The sequence below is a fragment of the Nannobrachium achirus genome (genome assembly GCF_963921795.1).
Source record: "Nannobrachium achirus genome assembly, chromosome: 5".
Classification (NCBI taxonomy): Eukaryota; Metazoa; Chordata; class Actinopteri; order Myctophiformes; family Myctophidae; genus Nannobrachium; species Nannobrachium achirus.
This window is the reverse complement of record NC_137814.1, coordinates 28,751,285-28,778,270: the sequence shown is the minus strand read 5'-3', so window position 1 is coordinate 28,778,270 and position 26,986 is coordinate 28,751,285. Positions and strand designations below refer to the sequence as shown.

General features: G+C 41.1%; 2 protein-coding genes across 2 annotated transcripts in view; both read right to left on the bottom strand.

Annotated features, from left to right (window-relative positions):
* Window positions 1–21,876, bottom strand: part of LOC308284978 (contactin-associated protein-like 4) — a gene marked incomplete at both ends in the record, with an annotated part of 170,405 nt that extends 148,529 nt beyond the window's left edge. The window contains one exon of the mRNA XM_080725699.1: window positions 21,789–21,876. Coding sequence (XP_080581825.1) covers window positions 21,789–21,876 — 88 coding nt within the window. The remainder of the gene's footprint in view (window positions 1–21,788) is intronic.
* LOC308286087 (uncharacterized protein) lies at window positions 7,127–17,785 on the bottom strand (the record flags this gene model as incomplete). Its single annotated transcript, XM_080727046.1, has 3 exons — window positions 7,127–7,132; window positions 7,770–8,389; window positions 17,608–17,785. 3 exons carry the CDS (start codon window positions 17,783–17,785, stop codon window positions 7,127–7,129), a joined length of 804 nt encoding a protein of 267 aa, XP_080583172.1.
* Window positions 21,877–26,986: the final 5,110 nt, after the last annotated feature.

Genomic DNA, 26,986 nt, shown 5'->3' with positions numbered 1-26,986 from the left:
TATAGACTGTGGTGGGAGAGGCCTGTTTTGCATAAAATGCCACAAGCATCGCTGGACCGATATGCCTCATGGTGGTGGTGCAACAGGCCAATTCACCTTTTGTCCTATAACACTTGAACCCTACAGTAGGTCATTCAATAATTCTACAATGGTGGAAAGGCAATGAAACAATTCAGCAAAATTAAGGTCAGCTTGCTGGACCAAAATCTATGGACCAGCACTTTGCTGAAATGTCACTGTTTGGTAAAAGCCCACTATCTCAGGTCACGGTATTTTCTCTCTGTATTCTACTAATGCATTTCACAGAAATCCATTTAGAGTTATTGGTTTGTTTGGTGGGCAGGGACAGAGAGGTTTATGCTCTGAGATATGACATTGTCTATATAGAAAACCTCCAGCAGCTACACTTAAAAGTCCCCCAGGACCCAAAACAGTAACCTCCCTAGTGCCCTAGCAAGGCACCAGGTGCCCTAATGGCTGCACTCCACTGCAGCCTGCTCCGTGTAGAAGACTGCAACAATAACCTCTGGTTTTGGAGTGTGTGGACACACATAAACATAAACAATACACATAAACATAAATACACACTTACTGTACATACATATACCACATTGTTCCTCCATACCATAGTTATAAATAACAAAGCGTTCTTCTTCACCTCACCCACTTAAGTGAGGGTTTACGGCCTCCATGCTGCACCAACCAGCCAATAAGACGCCACTGTTGAATGTTTAATAAGAGCCCATAAACATCAGCTCACACCTATGTAATGGTCCCTATTAACTCCTAATTACCTTCAGTCCTGAAGGAGATGAGATCTGGACGCAAGGGGGTTTACAATGCTGAATTATGACTAATATAATGCTGGGAACCTGTAGAAGAAACTACAGTACATTCAGAGCCACAAGCACCAACCTCACTCGGCCAGAAAACAAAACTGCCTTTAATAGCTACAATCTGTATGTTTTATGTCTCTCCTGACAGACATAGATAATTGCAACAGTGTCCAAGACTCTGAGCTACAGTATAGATGGTGCCAGATCTAGTGTTCAATTTGTCTTCTTCAAATAACTTTATTGCTATTGTCAACCAGTAGGTGTCCTACCACCCAACACTAGGATTGAAACAGTGACAACCTCCAACCACTGCAGATGCTATAGTTATATTGTATTACATTAACAGTTTATACATTTTGCACTTACTGTATCTTACACTTATAATTCGTAACGCGTCCCTTATGTATCCGCTTGCCAGTAGTGCAATTTACTACAGACATTGCACAAATGTACAGTAAGTCACTGGTTGGGACATTTAATAGGCCAGCTTTCATGCTTTTAAGTGTTATTTTTAAGGTTTTGATTTAAAGGTGATACACCATGCATTTATAAAGTATTTATGTCATATTGTTTATGTCCCAAAAACGTTTTTCAAAAGGTTTGAGGCTAAATTACCACTCCTCCTCTCTCATTTTTGAATGGCTCTCAGAGCATTTTCAGCTGCAGTACCACCTTTGGCCTGAACTGCGCCACCCCCCCTCCCAATTTGTTTTTGAAAAAAAATGTTTTTTGAAAAAAAAAAATATATATATTTTGAAAAAAAATGTTTTTTGAAAAAAAAAATATATATATTTTGAAAAAAAATTGTTTTGAAAAAAAAAAAAAAAAAATTCTTCAAAAACGGCTGTCGATGACGTCAGCGACGGCAGCAAATCTGGACAGCCTGTTTTGAGAACCCGTGGGATGCTTTTAACCTCCGCCTTCCCAAAACCAGAGAAAGACACAATGGTCAGAAATGGGACTTTGTGAGGATAGAAGGTGCTAGTGGGACCCCCAAAAAAGGTTTTAAAATAGGAAAAGTGAAATTTCATGGTGTATCACCTTTAAACTGAAAGTTTGACCTTGATTTAGCCCAGTAGGAGGTGTGTGCATACAGAAACAGTAGCACTGTGGATCCACACTCAAGCAATGCCGTCCGTCCCCACAGTTGAACTAATGAACGGCTACATGTTTCGCGTTGCACAAGTTGCATTGTTTACTCAAAATCTTCCGTAATCTGTGTATGACAAGCGGGGATCAAACATGTTGTGGCCACCAGAGTTGTGTGATTGTGACAGACGCTGAAGATCTGCCTACATCAACCTCTTCTACTACACATCGCCAACGGCATTAGTGTTACAAATAAACAATAAATCAATGGCCATTGTAATACATGTACAGTAATACTAGCCTATACTTTGCTTGTAAACAAACTATTAACAAAATAACCATTTGGGAGTGTGTGTCCATGGATCTGAAGCTGTGAGCTGTTTATGGCTGGGGTTTTCAAAGTGAGTGACGGGGTACCTTGCGGTGCCGTGACGGCAGTCCAAGATAATTTCATATTTGGAATTTATTTGGACATAGTATCATTTTAAACTTGTTTTCCTCGCAACATAATTGCTAAAATATGCCCTAAATATAAGGTGCTGGGAGTGAAAATTATGAATATATGGTTGTGCTCAAAATTATTCAACCCCCCACTGCAAATCTAGGTTAATTGGCTAAATTCACAAACTGTCAACTGAATGAAATAAATAACTCATACAAGAACAATGTAAATAGCTCAACAAAAGTAACATTTGTTGTGTTTTTCCCCCAAAATTCAATGCTCTAAATGCTACTTTCAACGCCACGTTCACTTTGTTTGTTGACTGTGATTAGTGCAGTTAGAAACAGGGCTAAGTCTAAGGAATGGTCAGAAAAGAGAAGAGATTATCGGTTTGTACAAAAAAGGAAAAGGATATAAAACAATTGCAAAGACACTGAATGTTCCAAAAAGTAGTTTTGAGCACAGTTCACAAGTCAAAGGAAAAGTGGCTACACTAATGAAAAAATGTGTCAGAGGGTGTTGAATAATTTCAAGCATAACTGTAAAATGGGTGCTTCGGGTGAAACAAATAATTTATAGGGGTGCCCTGAGCCAAAAAAAGGTTTGGGAATCCCTGGTCTATGGTACTACGCAAGTAGTACAGTGGATGGGTGATCTCTGTCCATGGTTCTAAACCACATGAACTGTGAGCTGTCCATGGTGCTGAGTAGTGCTGGACAGGTGAGCTCTGTCCATGGTTCTAAATCAAATGAGCTATGAGCTTTCTATGGCAGTGGTTCTCAACCTTTTCAGGCTGCGACCCCTAAAATAATCATATTTTAACTGGTAGTAGTGTAGCTAGCTAGAATATTATTAGGAAGTCATGAAAAAAAGTTGGCAGAAGATAAAATGTAGGATTGCAGCTTTAATAACACATAAAGTAATATGCATGTAACACTGCTGGCTGCTTTTATGAAGCTGCTCTGTTTTAATATTCATACTGTATATTATGCAATTTCAATGTACATTCCTGCTATGTAATGCTGTACATGCTGTGTAGCTTAATGTAATATTAATTTAGTTGAACCACATGAACCCTAGCATCCCTATTCTGGGCATTTAAAGAAGTGAATATTCAGCAAAAATAGGTGAACATTTGGCAAAAATAGCAGAGCTACAAGCTCACATCTACGTACGTGAGCACGTAGATCGGCTAATTTTGAGATTTGGTGTAGAGGGCAACACACTCTCACAGCCTATAGGGACTTTTAGGGACAAATGTGACCAAATGTCAAACATTTAACTGGAAGGGGGAACCCCTCCAGTCATCAAGTTCCATCCCGGGCACTTCCGTTCTCAAACTCTCAATGGCGCAAAAGGGTGACGGTCCGCTAAAAAGCGACGGAGGCGCGCCATCTAAAGTGGACGTGAGCCACGAGAGGCACCGCCGAGTGAGCCATCAGAAAGTGAGTCGCTGTGTTGAGTGCTGTTCGAGTTAGAGACAGAATTGTAACTCTTTTCATTGTAGAGGGAGAACAGGAGGGGGGCCAAGTACAGACCCCTGGAGAGTTTGATTTCTATCATGTAGTATAAATGTATAACGTATAACACAACGCAAGCACCTATTTAACTCCATCAGGTGTGATGGCCCACTGGAGGAGGACCTCTCTACCTTCAATAGTAGAACATCTGATCCCATTGATAACCTAGTGTGAAGGTTGATCATAAAACCTCAATGGTAATTTAGGGCTAGTCATATACAAAGCAAACATGGGAGCTATAAATTTCTTGTGTGAACAGAGAAAGAGAGTGGACCATGGAGGCGGGACAGAGTGGATCCCCACAGGACTTTGTGAAAAGTTGGCCCCTCAAACTCAAAACTCAGGCTTTTGAGTTGACATTAATATATTCAACTCCATGCAGCCGGGCAAGGCCAAATAGTGTGGAGCAGAGTCGTCTAATCAGAGAGTCCTGCCACTGAGGGGTCAGAAACAGCGCTGGTCACGTGGTTCATTGTCACTTTACACCTCATAGACTTCAATGCATTTTGTAAACTTCCGGTTCGCCATTTGTCACTGGCCCCATGAAGTGAACGGGAGTGACGCAACTCTCCGTAGGTAGAAGGCTCTGGTGTGGAGGCCATAAGGCAGGGTGTCTAGAAGGTGCGTTAAACACAAATGAATATGAACATTCACACATATCGTCGCTGTCAGACAAAAACCTTTAGCTTCATATAAAGGGTATGCATCTACGTCACGTCTCCCCCGGGACACGCCCCCTTTTGCTCACTGAGTGGCAAAAGTAAACACTGGAACAATGGCGCAGCATAGTGGAGGGAGCAAAACAGACGAGCATTCGCTAAAATTAAAGTCAGTTGGACTCGACAGTGATCCTTACGACCTACCTAAGAACCAGTGGTCCACCACGGACATTAACTTGTGGCCAGATATCAATTTTGGCGACATTTATATGTACTTGATATCGTCACCGGGAGAATACACACAACAGAGCCTGCAAGCATGGAAAAGCCTTGACGCTTGGGCGTTCTTCAAAGCTGGATTTGTTGGTGAAATTAAGGTGACCAGGACCCCGAAGGATGTTCTAATCGTGTGTGGACAGGTTTGTACTTTTTTATTTTTAACTTAAACTTTATTGGAAAGTTGTAATCTAGCATTCTAGCCATACTTTGGCAGTAACTCTACCGTTATGTATTTGTGCAGGTAAAACACAGCCAGCGAATGAATGAGACACCACTGAAGCCTTGGATAGCTGCAAAGAAGACGGGGACTATTTTAACAGCCCATTGTAACTGCATGGCAGGACTTTCAGAGACATGTTCACATGCAGCAGCTTTGATGTTTGCTGTTGAGTCCATAGTTATGAGGCGCGATGACACGCCGTGTACTTCATTGCCATGCCAGTGGCTTCAGCCGTCACTAACAAAGAAAATCTGCTACTCTGAAGTGTCCTCTCTAGACCTCACATGTCCCAAAACGCAGCGTAGAAAGGTTTTGAGTGCATTGGACCAGAATGTGGTCTGTGAAGTTAGAAAGAAGTCAGGATCCTCCTGCCATATTACCCCTAAACCTACAGAAGACGAAATTTCAGACTTTCTGGATAAGCTCAAGAATGCAAACCCAAGAGCTGCTGTGCTCTCTGTAGCTCCAAAACACTCCAAGGACTTTGTCCCTAAGGTTCTGAGGGATGGCTATCCTACACCATTAGCACATCTATATGATTCAGAGAATCTTGGCTTGACCTACAGTGAGCTTTGTGACAAATGTGACAAGGTCTTTGAAGAGTTATTGATCACAGATGATCAGTGTAAGCTTGTTGAACAGGAGACAAGGCGACAGGCTAAAGAAGAGATGTGGTATGTCTACAGAAGTGGCAGGATTACTGCTTCCAGGTTTGGTCAAGTTGTAAAGAGCAGAGATAACAAGCCCCCCAAATCACTTCTAAATGACATATGCTACCCAGAGTCAACAAAGTTTAAAAGTGACCCAACAAGGTATATATTATATATTTTTTTAATGAAAAGTAAATTGATTTGTTTTTATGAGGTCTTGTTTAGCCCTGTCCTTTTTATTAGTGAACAATTTGAAACACACACACACAAACACACACATATGTCTGTCTGTCACTGTAATGAAAAGTATAAGAATGCATATGGTAAACAGAAAATATGTAATCATGAGAGAGACTATCATTTAACATGTGAGGCAATAAAGGTCAAGTGGGAAGTCTGTTGGTCAGTAATTGTTGGTTACTAATCAAAAGGATGGGGCTATATAAAACCTCAAAACACTGCAGTTATGGACATGTATATTAATGCACCTAACTTAAGTTATATCAAATATTTCTAGCTGGGGTATTCGTCATGAGACCAGGGCCAAGGAGAAATACATAGAGTCGGAGTCATCAAAGCATCTCAATTTTGAGGTTACCCCCACTGGATTCTACATTTCTCCACAGTACCCGCATCTTGGTGCATCACCTGATGGGAAGGTGTCTTGTGACTGTTGTGGCTCTGGGTGCTTGGAGATAAAATGTCCCTACTCAGCACAAGACAAGACACTGTCAGAACTGTCAAAAAAAAGAGACTTCTGTTTGGTTGCATCCTCATCCTCAGATGTGACACTGAAACTCAACCGAAAACACAACTATTACTTTCAAGTCCAGTGCCAGCTTCATGCTACACAATCATCATACTGTGACTTTTGTGTGTGGACTCCTACAGAGTTACATACTGAGAGAATAGCCCCAGACGCAAATTTTGAAAGTTATGTTATGAAGGCAACAGTGTTTTTTAAGTATGCAGTGTTGCCTGAATTGTTAGGAAAATGGTTTTCACGAAATGGGAGTTCATCTGAGCTGTAGGACAGCTTGTGTTTAAGGGAGATCAATTGCACTCAAAAAAGGGATTAGCACATTTATACACTTGACACTAGTTATCACAATGATAACTACTGAAATTGTAAAAAAAAAAAAAAAAGTAAAAAAAAAAAAAGAGTATCACTTATTTGTCAGCCTTGCTGGGGATTCAACATAAACAAACCCTTGTTTTTGTTACATATAGTTACAGTACCTGAAAATAAATATTCTCTGAAAATGATGCTATGTGAAATTTATTTCATATATACAGTTACATTTCTTGTTCTTTACTTGCATTATATATGAAAATCATGTCTTACAGTTCACATTCAAGATAATCAAGGTTGGGGGAAAATTTGAATAACGATATTAACTGATAACTGATATTCACTTCAACCCGAAGGCACTATGACTTCACACAGATTACAGAGAGCACAACATGAGAACACAATCTTGTCTATAAGGCTGTCCTCCACTGTGTCATCCTGTTTCACTCTAATGAGACTTACAGGCAGAGTTGAGCTTAGAATGGAATATTTTTGCCTCAAAACTCCAATGACTCTTTCAACATGGATTCTCACACGAGAAATTTCTCGAGCATGCTCAATCTCTCTTTTTTCAAGCTGCTTCTTTCCTCGTGTGAATGGAGGTGTTTTTAGTTCAGCACAATGTAAACCAACACTATTCTGTACAGTGAAACCCCGGTCAGCAAGTACCAAGTCCCCTGGCAGGAGCTTGTCAAGGAACCCAATGTGTTCAGTAATGTGTTTGTCTGTAACACGTCCACCCCAGGCCTTTGACACATAGGAGATGCTTCCTTGAGGAGTAATTGAAATAAGAAATTTAATAGTGTTGTGGTGTTTGTAGCTGCTCCATGTTTGAGCTCGAGCTTTTAAATCTGAAGGACGCTCTATGAACACCTCAAAGCAGTCAATGATGCTCACACATTTTTTGAAAAAAGTCCTAAAAGACATTGGTAAGCTGCATCTTATATCTTCTCTTTCTGGCCACAATATCAGGTGATGAAGCCTGCTTGCCATAACATCTACCCAAAGGTGAAAGATTCTGGATACAGTTGACTGGTGAATGTTAAAGAGGTAACCTAAAAGTTCCTCAGACAGATTGAGGCGCAGTTTCATCAGTGTAAGCAGAAGTCTCTGAGTTTCAGTGAGTGACTGTTTCGCAGTAGGAGGTAAACCTTGTGACACAAAACTGAACACCAACATGAAAGTCTGCAAATTTGGTAGTCCTGTGAAGAATTTCATTTTTCTGTCATCAAATTGTGAAGGATCAAGAGTACGATGTTTCAACTCACTTTCTAATGTGTTAACTTTATCCCTAAGTGATTGACATTCAGCGTTTAAAGATTTAATCTGTTCATGTAATGAGGCAATGTCATTGTGCGTTTCCTCTGTCTGGACCTCAATGCCTGGGACTTCAACAATCTGTTCCTCTGCAGCTGATGCCTCTGGTGCAGGACATTGCTGCAGGTTCAGAAGAGCTGAGGCAGCGAGCGCTCTACTTGAGTTGACAAGTCTTTTCTCTGAAACATCTTGAGATCGCAGATATCTCTTCAACTTGATCACAGCCCGAGTTCGATCAGTGGTGGAGGTGAAACAGAATAAACTTGGCACGTAGTCAGGGTGTAGCAGTTCATCACTCTTTTTTCCTTAAACAACAAAAACAACAACAAAAGAACATTTAATAGAAATATAATATACTGTATAATTCAATTTGTTTATGTAATGGTGTTCTCACATATGTCCCGTTTCAGCCCTCAAAACACGTACTTGTCTGGGACCCCCATGGGGGCCACCAAATTAGCTTTGTATGAGTTTTTTCTTCTTTTACATTTTACATAATCACTTTAACCCTAGCATCCCTACTCTGGATAGAACATTTGCATAAAATAGCAGATCTACAAGCACACAATGTGACAGTGTGAGCTTGTAGATCAGATACTTTAACAAAGAGGTGTGTGTAGAGTGAAATAAAGAGCAGACCAAGTACAAAGTTGAGAAGGTATTGAGGGTTTTGTGATTAAATATAACTTTGAAATGTCACATTAACATGAATCTAACATACAGTATCAATAGAAAAGATCATGTGTAAATAATTAAACAAATATATTAATTTACAAAACACATTATAGTCATGAAGCTCTCCATCTCAGCTAAGGGGTCCTTGGCCTGAGAAACATTGAAGATGTTGTGGATATGATCCATCAAATATTATCGATAGCCACTCATTGTGGGCTCGCCTATAAGGCGAGCACACTTTAGATATTGTCATTATTGTGGGCTCGCCTATAAGGCGAGCACACTTTAGATATTGTCATTGTGGGCTCGCCTATAAGGCGAGCACACTTTAGATATTGTCATTATTTATTTATCTATCAGGCAATCAGTAGACGGGATCTTCGGTTCCTTTCTACTCCTACATACTTAGTGAGAAAATGAAAATAAAAACATCAATGTGTTCAGTTTACAGTGGCGAAGTGTGCTATTATTTTTTATAGCAATCGGCCAAATGGTGGCGCTGTAGGAAGCCTTCGAAAGTGCGATCTTTGAACAGGTATAGCTCATGCTGTGTTATACATACAGCCATGAAACCTGTATACACTTATGCGTCTCCTCATGCCGAACAACTTTTTCCCTCTAACTTTTGACCTCTGACCTTTAGGTCTCCCACAATTCGGAATTATATGAAAAACAGTAAAAATCTATCTCCTCCTGGGATTTTCGCGTCAAGTGCACAAAACTTTTTTCACATGAACTTTGGACCAATACGGTCAGATTGATCAACCAGATTTTTTTTAAAGTGAAATATAATTTTTTAATAATTTAATCAATATTGCGGTTTTATGCAAATTATTCTTCGGCCTCTAAATCATACATGCAAAGGTACACGTTCATGGCATTTGGCAAAGATGTGGAGGGTTAGTCAAAGTATCACTGAAACCAATTTTATTCCAATCGGCCAAAGGGGGGCGCTATACGAAGCGTTTGAAAATTCAAACTTCAAACGGGCATAAGTCATGACTCGTTTCGTTTGAAGACATGCAACTTGTTATACGCGTGCTTTGACTCGAGCGGAAGACATCTGTGTCGTTGTTAAGTAAGCTCCGCCCTTCGATTTTCCGCCATTTTGAGCAGTTTGTAAAACGCGTAAACCCGCTTTTATTCTGGAATTTTCGCTCCACGTGCACAAAACTCTTTTTTACGTGAACTTTGGACCGATATCTAAAGATCTGTCAGATCGGATTTCTTTAAAATTGAAACATGCTTTTTTAAATAAATTCAATGAATATTGCAGTTTTATGCAAATTATTCTTCTGCCTCTAAATCATACATGCAAAGTAACATGTTCATGGCATTTGGCAAAGATGTAGAGTGTTAGTCCAAATATCACTAAAACCAATCTTACCCCAATTGGCCAAAGGGGGGCGCTATATCATTTTGAGCAGTTTGTGAAACGCTTAAACCCATTAGGATTTTTTTTTTTGCAATTTGCATGAAACATTCTACACACAATCTAAGGACCTTTATCTAATATGCCTATGAAGTGCACACACACAAAAAAATAAAAAATAATAATGAATATAGCTGCAAGCAGCGATAAAGTGGCCAAAGCCAAAAACACCTCAAATCATGAACACAGCCTGCAATGGGTGTGAAATCTTGCAAGCACATTCCCAATAGGTCAAGGAACAGATACCACCCTTCTTACATTGGCCTGTTATAGCGCCACCAGCGGGTCAACTTTTGCACAACACATTTTTCGAACAAAATGGACCAATCTTTGACGTCAGTAACGTCAAAGAGAGCACTGCCTGCGATCTTGACATTTTGTACTTTTATAGCCATTGTTTTCCGGCTTGAAGCGAGCCCACAATTGTTTCGAAGGAACAATATTTTTCTAGTTATTTATCTATCAGTCAGTCAGACAGTAGACGGGAACTTCGGTTCCTTTCTACTCCTACATACTTAGTGAGAAAATGAAAATAAAAACATCAATGTGTTCAGTTTACAGTGGCGAAGTGCGCTATTATTTTTTATAGCAATCAGCCAAATGGTGGCGCTGTAGGAAGCCTTCGAAAGTGCGAACTTTGAACAGGTATAGCTCATGCTGTGTTTTAGTTACAGCCATGAAACCTGTATACACGTATGCGTCTCCTCATGCCGAACAACTTTTACCCTCTAACTTTTGACCTCTGACCTTTAGGTCTCCCACAATTCGGAATTATATGAAAAACAGTAAAAATCTATCTCCTCCTGGGATTTTCGCATCAAGTGCACAAAACTTTTTTCACATGAACTTTGGACCAATACGGTCAGATTGATCAACCAGATTTTTTTTAAAGTGAAATATAATTTTTTAATAATTCAATCAATATTGCGATTTTATGCAAATTATTCTTCGGCCTCTAAATCATACATGCAAAGTTACACGTTCATGGCATTTGGCAAAGATGTGGAGGGTTAGTCAAAGTATCACTGAAACCAATTTTATTCCAATCGGCCAAAGGGGGGCGCTATACGAAGCGTTTGAAAATTCAAACTTCAAACGGGCATAAGTCATGACTCGTTTTGTTTGAAGACATGCAACTTGTTACACGCGTGCTTTGACTCGAGCGGAAGACATCTGTGTCGTTGTTAAGTAAGCTCCGCCCTTCGATTTTCCGCCATATTGAGCAGTTTGTAAAACGCGTAAACCCGCTTTTATTCTGGAATTTTCGCTCCACGTGCACAAAACTTTTTTTACGTGAACTTTGGACCGATATCTAAAGATCTGTCAGATCGGATTTCTTTAAAATTGAAACATGCTTTTTTAAATAAATTCAATGAATATTGCAGTTTTATGCAAATTATTCTTCTGCCTCTAAATCATACATGCAAAGTAACATGTTCATGGCATTTGGCAAAGATGTAGAGTGTTAGTCCAAATATCACTAAAACCAATCTTACCCCAATTGAACAAAGGGGGGCGCTATATCATTTTGAGCAGTTTGTGAAACGCTTAAACCCGTTAGGATTTTTTTTTTGCAATTTGCATGAAACATTCTACACACAATCTAAGGACCTTTATCTAATATGCCTATGAAGTGCACACACACACAAAAATTATAATAATGAATATAGCTGCAAGCAGCGATAAAGTGGCCAAAGCCAAAAACACCTCAAATCATGAACACAGCCTGCAATGTGCGTGAAATTTTGCAAGCACATTCCCAATAGGTCAAGGAACAGATACCACCCTTCTTACATTGGCCTGTTATAGCGCCACCAGCGGGTCAACTTTTGCACAACACATTTTTGGAACAAAATGGACCAATCGTTGACGTCAGTAACGTCAAAGAGAGCACTGCCTGCGATCTTGACATTTTGTACTTTTATAGCCATTGTTTTCTGGCTTGAAGCGAGCCCACAATTGTTTCGAAGGAACAATATTTTTCTAGTTGTGGGCTCGCCTATAAGGCGAGCACACTTTAGATATTGTCATTATTTATTTATCTATCAGGCAATCAGTAGACGGGATCTTCGGTTCCTTTCTACTCCTACATACTTAGTGAGAAAATGAAAATAAAAACATCAATGTGTTCAGTTTACAGTGGCGAAGTGCGCTATTATTTTTTATAGCAATCGGCCAAATGGTGGCGCTGTAGGAAGCCTTCGAAAGTGCGAACTTTGAACAGGTATAGCTCATGCTGTGTTTTAGGTACAGCCATGAAACCTGTATACACGTATGCGTCTCCTCATGCCGAACAACTTTTACCCTCTAACTTTTGACCTCTGACCTTTAGGTCTCCCACAATTCGGAATTATATGAAAAACAGTAAAAATCTATCTCCTCCTGGGATTTTCGCATCAAGTGCACAAAACTTTTTTCACATGAACTTTGGACCAATACGGTCAGATTGATCAACCAGATTTTTTTTAAAGTGAAATATAATTTTTTAATAATTCAATCAATATTGCGGTTTTATGCAAATTATTCTTCGGCCTCTAAATCATACATGCAAAGTTACACGTTCATGGCATTTGGCAAAGATGTGGAGGGTTAGTCAAAGTATCACTGAAACCAATTTTATTCAAATCGGCCAAAGGGGGGCGCTATACGAAGCGTTTGAAAATTCAAACTTCAAACGGGCATAAGTCATGACTCGTTTTGTTTGAAGACATGCAACTTGTTACACGCGTGCTTTGACTCGAGCGGAAGACATCTGTGTCGTTGTTAAGTAAGCTCCGCCCTTCGATTTTCCGCCATATTGAGCAGTTTGTAAAACGCGTAAACCCGCTTTTATTCTGGAATTTTCGCTCCACGTGCACAAAACTTTTTTTACGTGAACTTTGGACCGATATCTAAAGATCTGTCAGATCGGATTTCTTTAAAATTGAAACATGCTTTTTTAAATAAATTCAATGAATATTGCAGTTTTATGCAAATTATTCTTCTGCCTCTAAATCATACATGCAAAGTAACATGTTCATGGCATTTGGCAAAGATGTAGAGTGTTAGTCCAAATATCACTAAAACCAATCTTACCCCAATTGAACAAAGGGGGGCGCTATATCATTTTGAGCAGTTTGTGAAACGCTTAAACCCGTTAGGATTTTTTTTTTGCAATTTGCATGAAACATTCTACACACAATCTAAGGACCTTTATCTAATATGCCTATGAAGTGCACACACACAAAAAAATTATAATAATGAATATAGCTGCAAGCAGCGATAAAGTGGCCAAAGCCAAAAACACCTCAAATCATGAACACAGCCTGCAATGTGCGTGAAATCTTGCAAGCACATTCCCAATAGGTCAAGGAACAGATACCACCCTTCTTACATTGGCCTGTTATAGCGCCACCAGCGGGTCAACTTTTGCACAACACATTTTTGGAACAAAATGGACCAATCGTTGACGTCAGTAACGTCAAAGAGAGCACTGCCTGCGATCTTGACATTTTGTACTTTTATAGCCATTGTTTTCTGGCTTGAAGCGAGCCCACAATTGTTTCGAAGGAACAATATTTTTCTAGTTTATTTATCTATCAGGCAGTCATATAGTAGACGGGAACTTCGGTTCCTTTCTACTCCTACATACTTAGTGAGAAAATGAAAATAAAAACATCAATGTGTTCAGTTTACAGTGGCGAAGTGTGCTATTATTTTCTATAGCAATCGGCCAAATGGTGGCGCTGTAGGAAGCCTTCGAAAGTGCGAACTTTGAACAGGTATAGCTCATGCTGTGTTTGAGGTACAGGCATGAAACCTGTATACACGTATGCGTCTCCTCATGCCGAACAACTTTTACCCTCTAACTTTTGACCTCTGACCTTTAGGTCTCCCACAATTCGGAATTATATGAAAAACAGTAAAAATCTATCTCCTCCTGGGATTTTCGCGTCAAGTGCACAAAACTTTTTTCACATGAACTTTGGACCAATACGGTCAGATTGATCAACCAGATTTTTTTTAAAGTGAAATATAATTTTTTAATAATTTAATCAATATTGCGGTTTTATGCAAATTATTCTTCGGCCTCTAAATCATACATGCAAAGGTACACGTTCATGGCATTTGGCAAAGATGTGGAGGGTTAGTCAAAGTATCACTGAAACCAATTTTATTCCAATCGGCCAAAGGGGGGCGCTATACGAAGCGTTTGAAAATTCAAACTTCAAACGGGCATAAGTCATGACTCGTTTTGTTTGAAGACATGCAACTTGTTACACGCGTGCATTGACTCGAGCGGAAGACATCTGTGTCGTTGTTAAGTAAGCTCCGCCCTTCGATTTTCCGCCATATTGAGCAGTTTGTAAAACGCGTAAACCCGCTTTTATTCTGGAATTTTCGCTCCACGTGCACAAAACATTTTTTACGTGAACTTTGGACCGATATCTAAAGATCTGTCAGATCGGATTTCTTTAAAATTGAAACATGCTTTTTTAAATAAATTCAATGAATATTGCAGTTTTATGCAAATTATTCTTCTGCCTCTAAATCATACATGCAAAGTAACATGTTCATGGCATTTGGCAAAGATGTAGAGTGTTAGTCCAAATATCACTAAAACCAATCTTACCCCAATTGGCCAAAGGGGGGCGCTATATCATTTTGAGCAGTTTGTGAAACGCTTAAACCCGTTAGGATTTTTTTTTTGCAATTTGCATGAAACATTCTGCACACAATCTAAGGACCTTTATCTAATATGCCTATGAAGTGCACACACACAAAAAAATAATAATAATGAATATAGCTGCAAGCAGCGATAAAGTGGCCAAAGCCAAAAACACCTCAAATCATGAACACAGCCTGCAATGTGCGTGAAATCTTGCAAGCACATTCCCAATAGGTCAAGGAACAGATACCACCCTTCTCACATTGGCCTGTTATAGCGCCACCAGCGGGTCAACTTTTGCACAACACATTTTTGGAACAAAATGGACCAATCGTTGACGTCAGTAACGTCAAAGAGAGCACTGCCTGCGATCTTGACATTTTGTGCTTTTATAGCCATTGTTTTCTGGCTTGAAGCGAGCCCACAATTGTTTCGAAGGAACAATATTTTTCTAGTTTATCTATCAGTCAGTCAGTCAGTCAGACAGTAGACGGGAACTTCGGTTCCTTTCTACTCCTACATACTTAGTGAGAAAATGAAAATAAAAACATCAATGTGTTCAGTTTACAGTGGCGAAGTGCGCTATTATTTTTTATAGCAATCGGCCAAATGGTGGCGCTGCACGAAGCCTTCGAAAGTGCGAACTTTGAACAGGTATAGCTCATGCTGTGTTTGAGGTACAGGCATGAAACCTGTATACACGTATGCGTCTCCTCATGCCGAACAACTTTTACCCTCTAACTTTTGACCTCTGACCTTTAGGTCTCCCACAATTCGGAATTATATGAAAAACAGTAAAAATCTATCTCCTCCTGGGATTTTCGCGTCAAGTGCACAAAACCTTTTTCACATGAACTTTGGACCAATACGGTCAGATTGATCAACCAGATTTTTTTTAAAGTGAAATATAATTTTTTAATAATTCAATCAATATTGCGGTTTTATGCAAATTATTCTTCGGCCTCTAAATCATACATGCAAAGTTACACGTTCATGGCATTTGGCAAAGATGTGGAGGGTTAGTCAAAGTATCACTGAAACCAATTTTATTCCAATCGGCCAAAGGGGGGCGCTATACGAAGCGTTTGAAAATTCAAACTTCAAACGGGCATAAGTCATGACTCGTTTCGTTTGAAGACATGCAACTTGTTACACGCGTGCTTTGACTCAAGCGGAAGACATCTGTGTCGTTGTTAAGTAAGCTCCGCCCTTCGATTTTCCGCCACTTTGAGCAGTTTGTAAAACGCGTAAACCCGCTTTTATTCTGGAATTTTCGCGTCACGTGCACAAAACTTTTTTTACGTGAACTTTGGACCGATATCTAAAGATCTGTCAGATCGGATTTCTTTAACATTGAAACATGCTTTTTTAAATAATTCAAACAATATTGCATTTTTATGCAAATTATTCTTCTGCCTCTAAAACATACAAGCAAAGTCACATTTTCATGACAAAATAGTGTAGAGGGTTAGTTCAAATATCACTGAAACCAATCTTACCCCAAATGGCCAAAGGGGGGCGCTATATAATTTTGAGCAGTTTGTAAAACGCTTAAACCCGTTTTTATTCTAGGATTTTTTTTGCAATTTGCATGAAACATTCTACACGCAATCTAAGGACCTTTATCTAACATGCCTATGAAGTGCACACAAAAAAATTATAAAATAATAATAATAAATATAGCTGCAAGCAGCGATAAAGTGTCCAAAGCCAAAAACACCTCAAATCATGAACACAGCCTGGGATGTGCGTGAAATCTTGCAAGCACATTCCCAATAGGTCAAGGAACAGATACCAACCTTCTCACATTGGCCTGTTATAGCGCCACCAGCGGGTCAACTTTTGCACAACACATTTTTGGAACAAAATGGACCAATCTTTGACGTCAGTAACGTCAAAGAGAGCACTGCCTGCGATCTTGACATTTTGTGCTTTTATAGCCATTGTTTTCTGGCTTGAAGCGAGCCCACAATTGTTTCGAAGGAACAATATTTTTCTAGTGTTTTATTGATATTTCTGTACAGAACAGTATATAAATCAAGGCTTACAAAAAGGTTTTGTAGCAATAAAGTATTTATCCAACAGGTTAGCATACAAAACAGCACTGCAGTGCTTCTTAGTCTGAACCAATGTCTACTACTGTATACATTATTAGCCTAATGTCTACTACTGTATACATTATTAGCCTTAGTCAGTGTTTCTCAAACTTTACATTTTAAGGTCTGACTCTCCCCTTTGACAGTGTGCAAAGGGTACCAAATGGACCCGTTAGCGTGCATTTGGTTCCATTTATATACGAGTTAGACTTGTCTGGGTCAATTTAGACCCCCATAAAGGAACCCACAGAGTGCATGGAATCCACTTTGAGAACCACTGGCCTAAGTTATTCATTAGCGGTTTCATAGTAGAATGACTCGTCTCGTTTTAACGCTATGGACCAGAGCAGTACATCAAGGTACAGCAAACATAATAAATCATATCAGGTACAGGTCTGAGTCTGAGGTCTAACGAAATTACATGTGGACAGAATGAGGACTGAAGCCCGATCATTGCTGAAGTGGACCCAGTGTTTGTTATAGTTTCCTGGCTGTTATAGTCCCAGCATAACTCTTGCAGGTGAACTGACAATGTTTACAATGTTAATCCATCATTGGTCCACATGAGGAAGACTCTTTTCGGTTCATTAAAAACGGGACATCATGTGAAAAGGCCCTTTTACATAATGGTGTATATATTAAACGTATGGAACAAAAATAAACTTTACATACCTGACACGAAATGGTTACCGCAAATCCACGTTTCCCTGTCTGGATTCCAGTTGTCTCGGCGAAGTGCGCGGATCCATTTTCTTCTTTTTTCTTTCTCTTTAGGCAGTCTGTAAAATGATAACTCAGAGTTCTTTTTGAACCTGTTTGAACAGTCAACGGCACAACAGCTCTTTCCCATTTTTGAAGTTTTTTTGCGGTGTTAAGAGCGAACGAAAAGCTGCGTCGCAACAGTGTTTACTGCCTGGAAAATAGTTTTTTGCCACTCAGAGGGGCGTGTCCGGCTGGCTTCCCCGTACGGTGACGTCACGCGCATTCCCTTTATTGCATATTCTTTCTTTTTTTCATCAAGCGTTGGTCACAACACTTGACGTGGTGACTCGCTTGCTCGGCGGTGTCTCACGTGGCTCTTGGTCACCTGAGACGGCACGCCTCTGTCGTCATCACCGAAAACAAACGCACCTTCCCCTTGCAGCCCCCGCGCACCCACCGTTGCAATTAGGGTCATTGGGACAAACGTGGACGCCTTCCCTCTACTCTCATGCTTTCATCTCCATGTCCGTTCCAAACCTCCTTCCTATTACTATCTTCTCCTCACACTCCTTCCACACATTATTTAGCTACCTAGCCTAGAAAGAAATGCCAATTTTGTTTTTGGAAACCTTTGGCCCCTCATCTTCTGTTCTCATTATTCCTTCTCATGCCATCTCTCCATCCCATTAGCACAAGACTTTATCTGTCTGCTCTCAAGACAATGGGTCCCTTTTTAGCACCCTCCTATACTCCAATTTACTGAACACGTACACGTTAGCTGTCCCACTGGACAAAAGCATCATCCCCTAATCTACTCACACCCTGCGGGGGAGTGGTTTCTTGCTACGATTTCCTGGTGTCTCAGCAACCAGGATCCAATGTTTCCCCCCTCAGATGCAAACAAATCATCGGAGCAACATCTTCCTATAATAAGTCTGCAGCTTGTTGCCATTTAGACAGATGCTATGTTTGATGTTTACCTTGTGCAATCTATTTACTTGACCATTTAAAAAAAGAAGAGAGAATACAGAGAGGTTTATCTGTCACTCACTCATACAGGTACAAGCAGCAAAATGTTGGTGTTTAGGGTAAACACTATGGTTCATGCACTTTGTACAGTATGTCAATCTGGATAAGAGCATCTGCTAAATGCTTAAATAGTAATTGTACATTGATAGCAGTGTCTCATAATGAAGAGTAAAGTGTCCCTGGGGACAGAAACTAGATGTGTAGCTGAGTATGAACCCTGCTGCCTGCATCTATGCGCCTCCTCCAATCCTACTTCTCATTATGCTGCTATGTTTAATGGTCCAGAATCGTAACAATGACTACAGTATGCTAGTGTGAGTGAGTGAGTGAGTGAGTGAGTGAGTGAGTGAGAGAGAGTGAGAGAGAGAGAGACCGGGATAAAGTTGGAAAGAGCATGAGGGAGATAGAGAGAGAGAAACCAACAACAAATCCAGTGACCACCTACTGTTGACTAAAGGGAATTTCATTTTCAACAGACATAAAACATTTGTCTGTGACATAAAAAGTGAATATGATAAGCAAGAGATCAGAATATGTATTGAATGTTGTTGTCACTGTCAGACAGGTGAGGTTGATCCAGAGGTGCCCTTCATCATATATGTGGACAAAATCCACCAAGAAAACAGGCAGCTTCCATAACAAGTTCAATACTCTAATTTGAGTGTTTGATGAGCCGTACTAGGATTGAGCAAGAAAGATTATCAGTGACTCCTCTCACCCTGCTCAACACCTCTTCCAAAAGCTATACCTTCTGGCTAGAGGCACTGGTCTATTAAGACCACCTCCTCGCGCCACAGTGTCCCTGTGGCAGTGAGGATCACAAACAAGCCCACCAACAGATCTCTGGGATTGGATGTTGCAGAGGCAGTTAGGCTCATTGAAGCTGGCCTCACACTACAGGCATTTTAAAATCCTGACAGATTTTGAATTCTGGTTTCATCATGCACAGGGAGACTTCACTACAATATTGAAAATATTGGTGCATCATACACCATATTATATATCATATCGTTAAGATTGTCGTGCCCACTGGAGCAGGGCACCACCTGACGTGATCTCGTCTAATGTGATCACATGCGGAAGCAGGTGTAAACAATGGAGCGGTTACAAACAGTATCTGAACCAAAGTAATCACATTTTAAACTTTGTGTTTGAACTAACATACACATGCATTCACACACCTCATGAACCACTGATCAACATTTTGTGGCAGAGGGAGTGGATATGACAGTGAGTATGCAGCAACCGGCTGTCGTTTCCCCATGGCAGGATGGGGAAACTAAGGATGTAGAGAAAGGGGTAGAAAAAAAGACAGAAAGAGAAACAGCAAAATATGAAGGCAGGGGAGAGGGGACTGATAAATGAATATAGGGAGAGAGGAGTAGATTGGGGTTCAGAAGACAAAAGAAAGGAAAGAGAGCAAGAGAGAGAGGAGTTATCAGAGAGAGAGAGAGAGAGAGAGAGAGAGAGAGAGAGAGAGAGAGAGAGAGAGGAGGGGTAATCAGAGATAGCCAGAGAGGAGTAATCAGCGAAAGAAACAGATGAGTAATCAGAGAAAGAGAGATGGTGAGACTAGAGTTGGGAGTTTACATCTGCTCCAATTACACAAGCGCACAGTAGCATGCACGTGTGCACGCTCTCTCTCTCTCTCGACACACACACACACACACGCACGCACACACGCACGCACGCACGCACACGCACGCATGCACACACGAGCCCCGCCTGTTTCTCTCCTTTTCCCTCTAATTTCTCCCATGTCATTTCATGTTTCACTCCCTCCATCTCTCCCAGAGTCCCAACTTGCTGTGTGTGTGTGTGTGTGTGTGTGTGTGTGTGTGTGTGTGTGTGTGTGTGTGTGTGTGTGTGTGTGTGTGTGTGCGCGCGTGCGTGCGTGCGTGCGTGCGGTGCCATCCACCCACTTTCTTCTCCTGCCCCCCATTAAGGAATCTCTCTCTCTCTCTCTCTCTCTCTCTCTCTCTCTCTCTCTCTCTCTCTCTCTCTCTCTCTTTCTTAAATTCTGTCACACTCCGTTCACACACTGGCTTCTCCCCGGAGTGCTCGCTTATTCACAGCCATGGTTGGATGTGTGCGAGGCAGCTGTTTGACATGCTCCGAAAGCTTCAGCCTGCACCTGTCCGCTACATTGAGCCGCAAATTAAGCGCTCAAACAACTAAATAACCCATTTATTGCGCATCGTTGGTAACCATTCAATTACACGTGGGCACTAAAAATCGTCTTAATAGCTCAACACTAAACAGACGGGATATTAAAAAGTATTCTGTACTGAATTAAGTCAGCAAAATTATACAGCGCTCTATCTGGGTGTCCTGTGCGCTGCTGTCGTGCGTAAAAACGGTCCTTCCATAACCAGAGAGCAGCAGCCCCTCAACAGTGAAATGATCAGTGTTCATTTGACTCTGAGAGTGTATGGAACCAAAAACAATCATAATAGGGTATGGGCAGTCCCAGAGACACAATAGCAAATAACAGCTTTCCAAAAAAAAAAAGACGCCGCAAACCCTGCTGGTGTGCTGTACATTGGCACATACATTTCACCATTAAAGAAAATGTATCGCTACCTTAATGTAATAAAATAAAATCCTGTGGTCAATTCCAACTAACTGTGTGTGTCCCACAGTGTCCGAAACCGCCTCATCTGTCACCATAACAGGAGCAGCTTTCACAAATGGCAGGTCGCCCCACGGCAACACTCTAATGAAGCTGAGCAAAGCTGCACGGTGCAATTCTCTGATGCGCTAAATTGGTCTTTAATTAAACGGCACGACAGCCGAGTCAACAAAGAGTCACTGACACGCCGTTGCGTTGGACACGCGGTACTTTCCCCCCCAAGTGCAGCAGCGTCAGTTCAGAAAAGGCTAAGGTATGGCAACATGACTGGTGTCTTGCACGCGCGCCCTCGCGCGCGTGCAAGACACCAGTCATGTTGCCATACCTTTAGCAACAGGCACGGTTACAGTACATTTTATTATTTTCCCCTGTAGCCAAGGTATGGCAGCTGCCATAGCTTGCCATACCCAATTGACGCCTCTGCCCAAGTGTGTGAGGGCTGGGATCAGATAAACTACACTCAGGACCACTGCATACGCAAAGTGCTCACCTTCTCCCAATGTCCCGTACGAGCCGAGAAGAAGCAGGACAATGTGTGCAACACTAATTCCACGGAGTCTTCTGGTCCCCATGTCCATGATGAAGGGAGGATGCTGTGGTCAGCCTCTCCTCTTGTTCCGGGTAGCTCTACTCTTGTCCCGTCGCTTCTCCTCTCCGGGCTCCGGAATAAACGTGGCGCGCGCTTCGGTGCTGTGTGTGTCAGTGTGTGTGGAAGCTCTACTACTCCATCCGGCCGCTGTTACCGCGACTGAACGAACAAGAGAGTTGGCTGCACTCTGTGTGGTGAGGACTGGAGGAAGGAGGGATGGGAGAGAAAGCTTTCATTAAAAGAGAGAGAGAGAGAGCGAGATTTATTTATTTATTTATTTATTTACTTTATTATTTCTTCGTTTCTTTCTCTCAGACAGGGAGGGGGGAGGAAGTGAGTGCAGAATAGGGGTTCACTAAAAGAGAGAAAGAAACGGGGGGTGGTGGGGGATGAGGGGGATGGGGGTTGGATACCTGACAGACTTTCACGCTGTCAAAGCAAAGCACCATGCAGTTTGAGCGCGCATGCTGCCTCCTTTGAGTCCTTTCAAAAGGTCCTTTTAGTCCCTCAGTGGCGCAGTCATTAAAACAGCCCGTCCTGACGACCCCCTGCCTGGCAAAACTACCCTGTCAAATCTCTACACAGAATCCTACAGGTCAACATACCCTATGTCCTAGTGCATCATCACTAGCTAAGATGGATGGATGGATGGATGGAGATAGATAGATAGACAGACAGACAGACAGATAGATAGATAGATACCGGTAGATAGATAGACAGACAGACAGACAGACAGACAGACAGACAGACAGACAGACAGACAGACAGACAGACAGACAGATAGATAGATAGATAGATAGATAGATTAATTGATAGATTGATTAAAGGTCTATTCTGCTCTGATTGACTAAATGCTGTTCTGGTCTGTTCTACTGTGTTCTATTTTGTTCCACAGCGTTGTTTAGCAGCCTGATTTGGCCCATCAGTCATGTTCCTGTCTGACTCTATAGTTGGCAGCCTTCGGCTCTGAGCCAAAGCAGCCTCCATCAGGCTTGCTTCATTTCCCCTCTGACACACACACACAGCACACCGCCACCAACACACAGAGACAGATCTGTGTGGCGATCACATTCAGCGGTGCACAAGGAATAGGAATAGCCTACAGTAGGCAGGAGAGAAAAGTCAACAGAGAATGTTGAACATTTGAAATTGGAAACATATACAGTAGTACAGCATATAGGCAGGCCCGGATCTATAGGCACTTTGTGCACGTGCCCAGGGGAGCCTCCACGGTATAGTAAAAAAGATCCCCTGTTTTGTTGTTATGTTATCTAATCTGAATGAAATAACGGGTGCCTCCTAACCCCTGAACATTTCTAATATAAAATGAGAGGTACAACTTGTGCTTGTAGAACAAATAAATGATAAATCCAAGAAGTGGCGACAGTCACAAAAAACAGAATGAGTGCAACAGCTAGTTGTAAAAAGTTATTGTTTTTGGTTTGATAGCTGCCTTCTAGTGATTTATTTTTGCTGCTTTGTGGAAGATACCGTTTATTTCTGTAGCTGCATATTCACGAAGCACTTTTTATTTCATTCAAATGTAGTGTGAATTGTTTTTTGGAGCTGTTTGGGGCCATCTGTATGATTGGTTTAGATTTTACTGCAGGGTTTCTATCATGATTGTTTAAGAATTGATCCGGCTGTGACCAGAAAGGGGGTTTATTTTCTAACAGTAAAACCATTAATGGAGAAGGGATTCATGTCTGAGATGGCAGTATACAATACACTGGTCCCTGGAGCTGAACAGTAGGAAAACCATCCATGACTGTCCCCTAACAATTACATAGAAGATACAAGCCAGAGGCTCTGCAGAGATGCAGAAAATCCTTCCCATTCCGGTTTACTACTACTTTTTCAGAGTTGTTTCTTTGGGATGTGGGGGAGAGTTTCAGAGGTGACTGTCTTTATATATTTGTTTCCTGACTTTTCTACATAATCAAGTTCTGAACCTGTGGGCTATTCCCCACACAGAAGTATTTTGCTCTGGGTTTGAAAGTGGAATACAGACGCTGTAGAATTTCTCTTGGTGGGGGGTTGTGTACTCCACAGGAGGATACATCAGCTTCACAAATACAAATATTTTTGTTCACATAAATATTTTTTAGCCATTGGTGAAATTTGATTTTTGCTTTTGTACAGGTGTGATGTAATGTTCCGAGATCCATTCTGATCCAAGTCAAGTAATTATTCCACCCCAGTCTCTGCCACAGTGTACTGTGCTCAGTTTAACAGAGAGTAGTACGATTTCATGATATCCTGAGGGACATAGAGTTTCTGATAGACCCCATGTTTCTTCTAGAATACAATAAACTGCAGTCAATGTATTTCTAAAGGACTAGGAGTTTATATACTGTACATATTTTACGCCAGACGGATGTATAGTGATAGTGGCGATATCTTAGTTAACCAAATCAAACAAGCTATCTGAGGTCTACATGAATCATGTGACAATCAAGCATTTTGGACATTGTTGCCTCTCTCTATTTACCTGTACATCACTAACTCCTGAGTCATGTCTGATATGTTATTCAACCCAGAAACTGTAGCAAAAGCGTGCACACCGTTTTCAGATTAAAAGTGCCACAGGTGTGTAATGAGCTACACCTGTCAGTGTCTGTCTGTCTGTCTGTCTATCTGTCCAGGCACGTGCACATATAGACATCAAAGGGGGCTCGAGCCCCTGCCCTTTTATCCATCTGTAAAAAGTGCCCTCTCCAGACCATGAATGCAGTTTTTACTATGGTTAAAGAAATGCAAATGCCCTCTTTCCATGCCATACCTGAAGGCAGTATTCAAGAGAATTGCCTTGTCCAAACTCTCCTGAACTGAATGCAGCATCTTGTGTAGAAATCAAGCATCGAAAAAATAGCCAAGCTCACAACGCGCCGCAGAGCTTAGAGGTCTGCTATTTTCGATGTTTTCACCAAAATGCCCTTTTAACATTTTTAACATTCTAACATTCTCTGCACATCCCTGTGTCTGTCTGTCTGTCTGTCTGTCTGTCTGTCTGTCTGTATTTGTCTCTCTCTCAAGCCTACCACTTGAGTCCAATTAATACTTTAACGACGGAGCATAACTGATGCATTAAACAGATAATTGCACCCATCCACACTTGCATATTCTTTATTTGACATTTATTTCTAATTCATCTTGTATTCCTTTTTGTCACACATCGTAAGCCGCTCTGTGACATTCCACCAGGACGTCTTCTATCAGTACAAACAGCATGGTTTCCTCTTCAACAGACTGCTATCTGCCTTTCTCAGCATGCTCTTGTGCTTAGCCTTTAACCAGATTCAATAAACCATTATAGTTCCTTCATGCTTTCACTCATTTGAAAGGGAACTTCATTTGTTGTTGACTGGATTTTGTACGTTCATCAACGCAACTAGTCATTTCATTTCTCTTTTCCTTCGGTTACTGAAAAGCATTACCGGCTGATACCGACAATAAGCCACTCCCGACCTACTTTATCAACAGGGGAGGGCAGTGAAAAGAGAAAAGAAGGGGGAAAAAATACCTAAATTGACAATTTCTGTTTTGTAAAAGGGTTAGATTATTTGCTGCCACATCTCAGCAGTTTGATAAAAATCACTTTAGAACCTTCACACAATGGAGTTGTGAGAAAACCAATTTCTTTCATTTGAAAGAGATATGTCTTTTCTTCTCTGCTGACCGGGCTGTGCTTTCACCAAGGCGAAAAATGTTATCTTGGAAAAGTTTCCATTCTACTAGGAGAAGAGAAAGGTTATTGCACCCAAATGGAATCATGAAGATGCCTGAGTGTGAATATGAGTTAACAGCTGACTAAATGTGCCATATTGAAAAATGCCGTTTAATGCATGCTAGTGTGGCTATAATGTGAGAGAGGGCGGGATCATCCTACAGCCTACGACCTGGTGTATAATGTTGTACTTTTTGTACAGAGCTGCTACATGTATCTTGTTTTAGTTTCTGTTATGAGAAACATTTACGTAAGCTTGATCTTTGTGACAATAGTATGCTGCTTCTCTCCGAAAATAGCAGATCTACAATGCAATAAGTTGTGAGCTTGTACATCTGCAAGCCTCACATCATGAACATAAATTAAGCATTAGCATTTGTTTACATTTAAGGTGGTTGCACACTGCTGCGTTTTTCGGGCCGAATATCGGAGTGAATTTCGGAGCACGCAAATAAAAAATCAACCTCACGTTTTGTCAGTCACGTTTGCACACTGCCGGTCCCTTGATCTCTCTCCTTGCCCTGAAAAACGCATTTCGCAACGAAAAACGCAGCAGTGTGCAACCACCTTTAGACTAGAGTATAAACTTGTGCGGCTGTGTTCCACCGGCTGCATCCCTCCAACAATTAGGCAAAAGAATCTGGGAAATTGTGAGGATCTCTGGATCCATAAAAATGCTGTGGCTCCATTGAGAATCTCTGACATCAGTTATCAGTTGACTAACCTTGTGTCTCCAGAGTCAGACTTTCCACCTCGGGTGAAAGCCCGGTATTCGCTCTAAAACAGCCTGTGTGATCCAATCTAGGCGTGGCCTAAATCGGAAAACAGGAAAAATCCATATTTAAATGCTCGAGAAGTGTTGTCTTGCCAGTCACTATGAGTTGGACTAAAAGATGGATATTCCAAAATAAGCAAAACTATGGGTATTCCCTAAAGATATGCCCTTGAGCGCGGGGAATTATTTTGGGTTAAAACTGGTTCCGGTTTCGTAGTGTATTCCGTCTGATGACTACACCATGACGTATCTGCTCCTGAACGGATCAGAAACCCGACGTATGACTTCAAAACAAAGTTAGTGGAGGTATTTCTGCATCTGGGAACTGGCAGCATGCATGCAAAGTTTGTGCAGCGGTTTGGGAGATTAGCTTCAGACAGGCACACACGCAATTGCAAAGCGATACAATGTGAACAATTTTGGTTGTTGTTTTTTGGTTGAAAACGATTTGGTCAGTCTGTGTTTTTTGAATATTAGCTTGGAACGAAGGTACATTTTTCCATTTCCTGAAAAGTAACGGTTCTGGACATGGTTTTTGCCCGACTGCGACAATATGCAAATAATTTTATCCTACCTGAACAGCCAAATGCGGTTGTA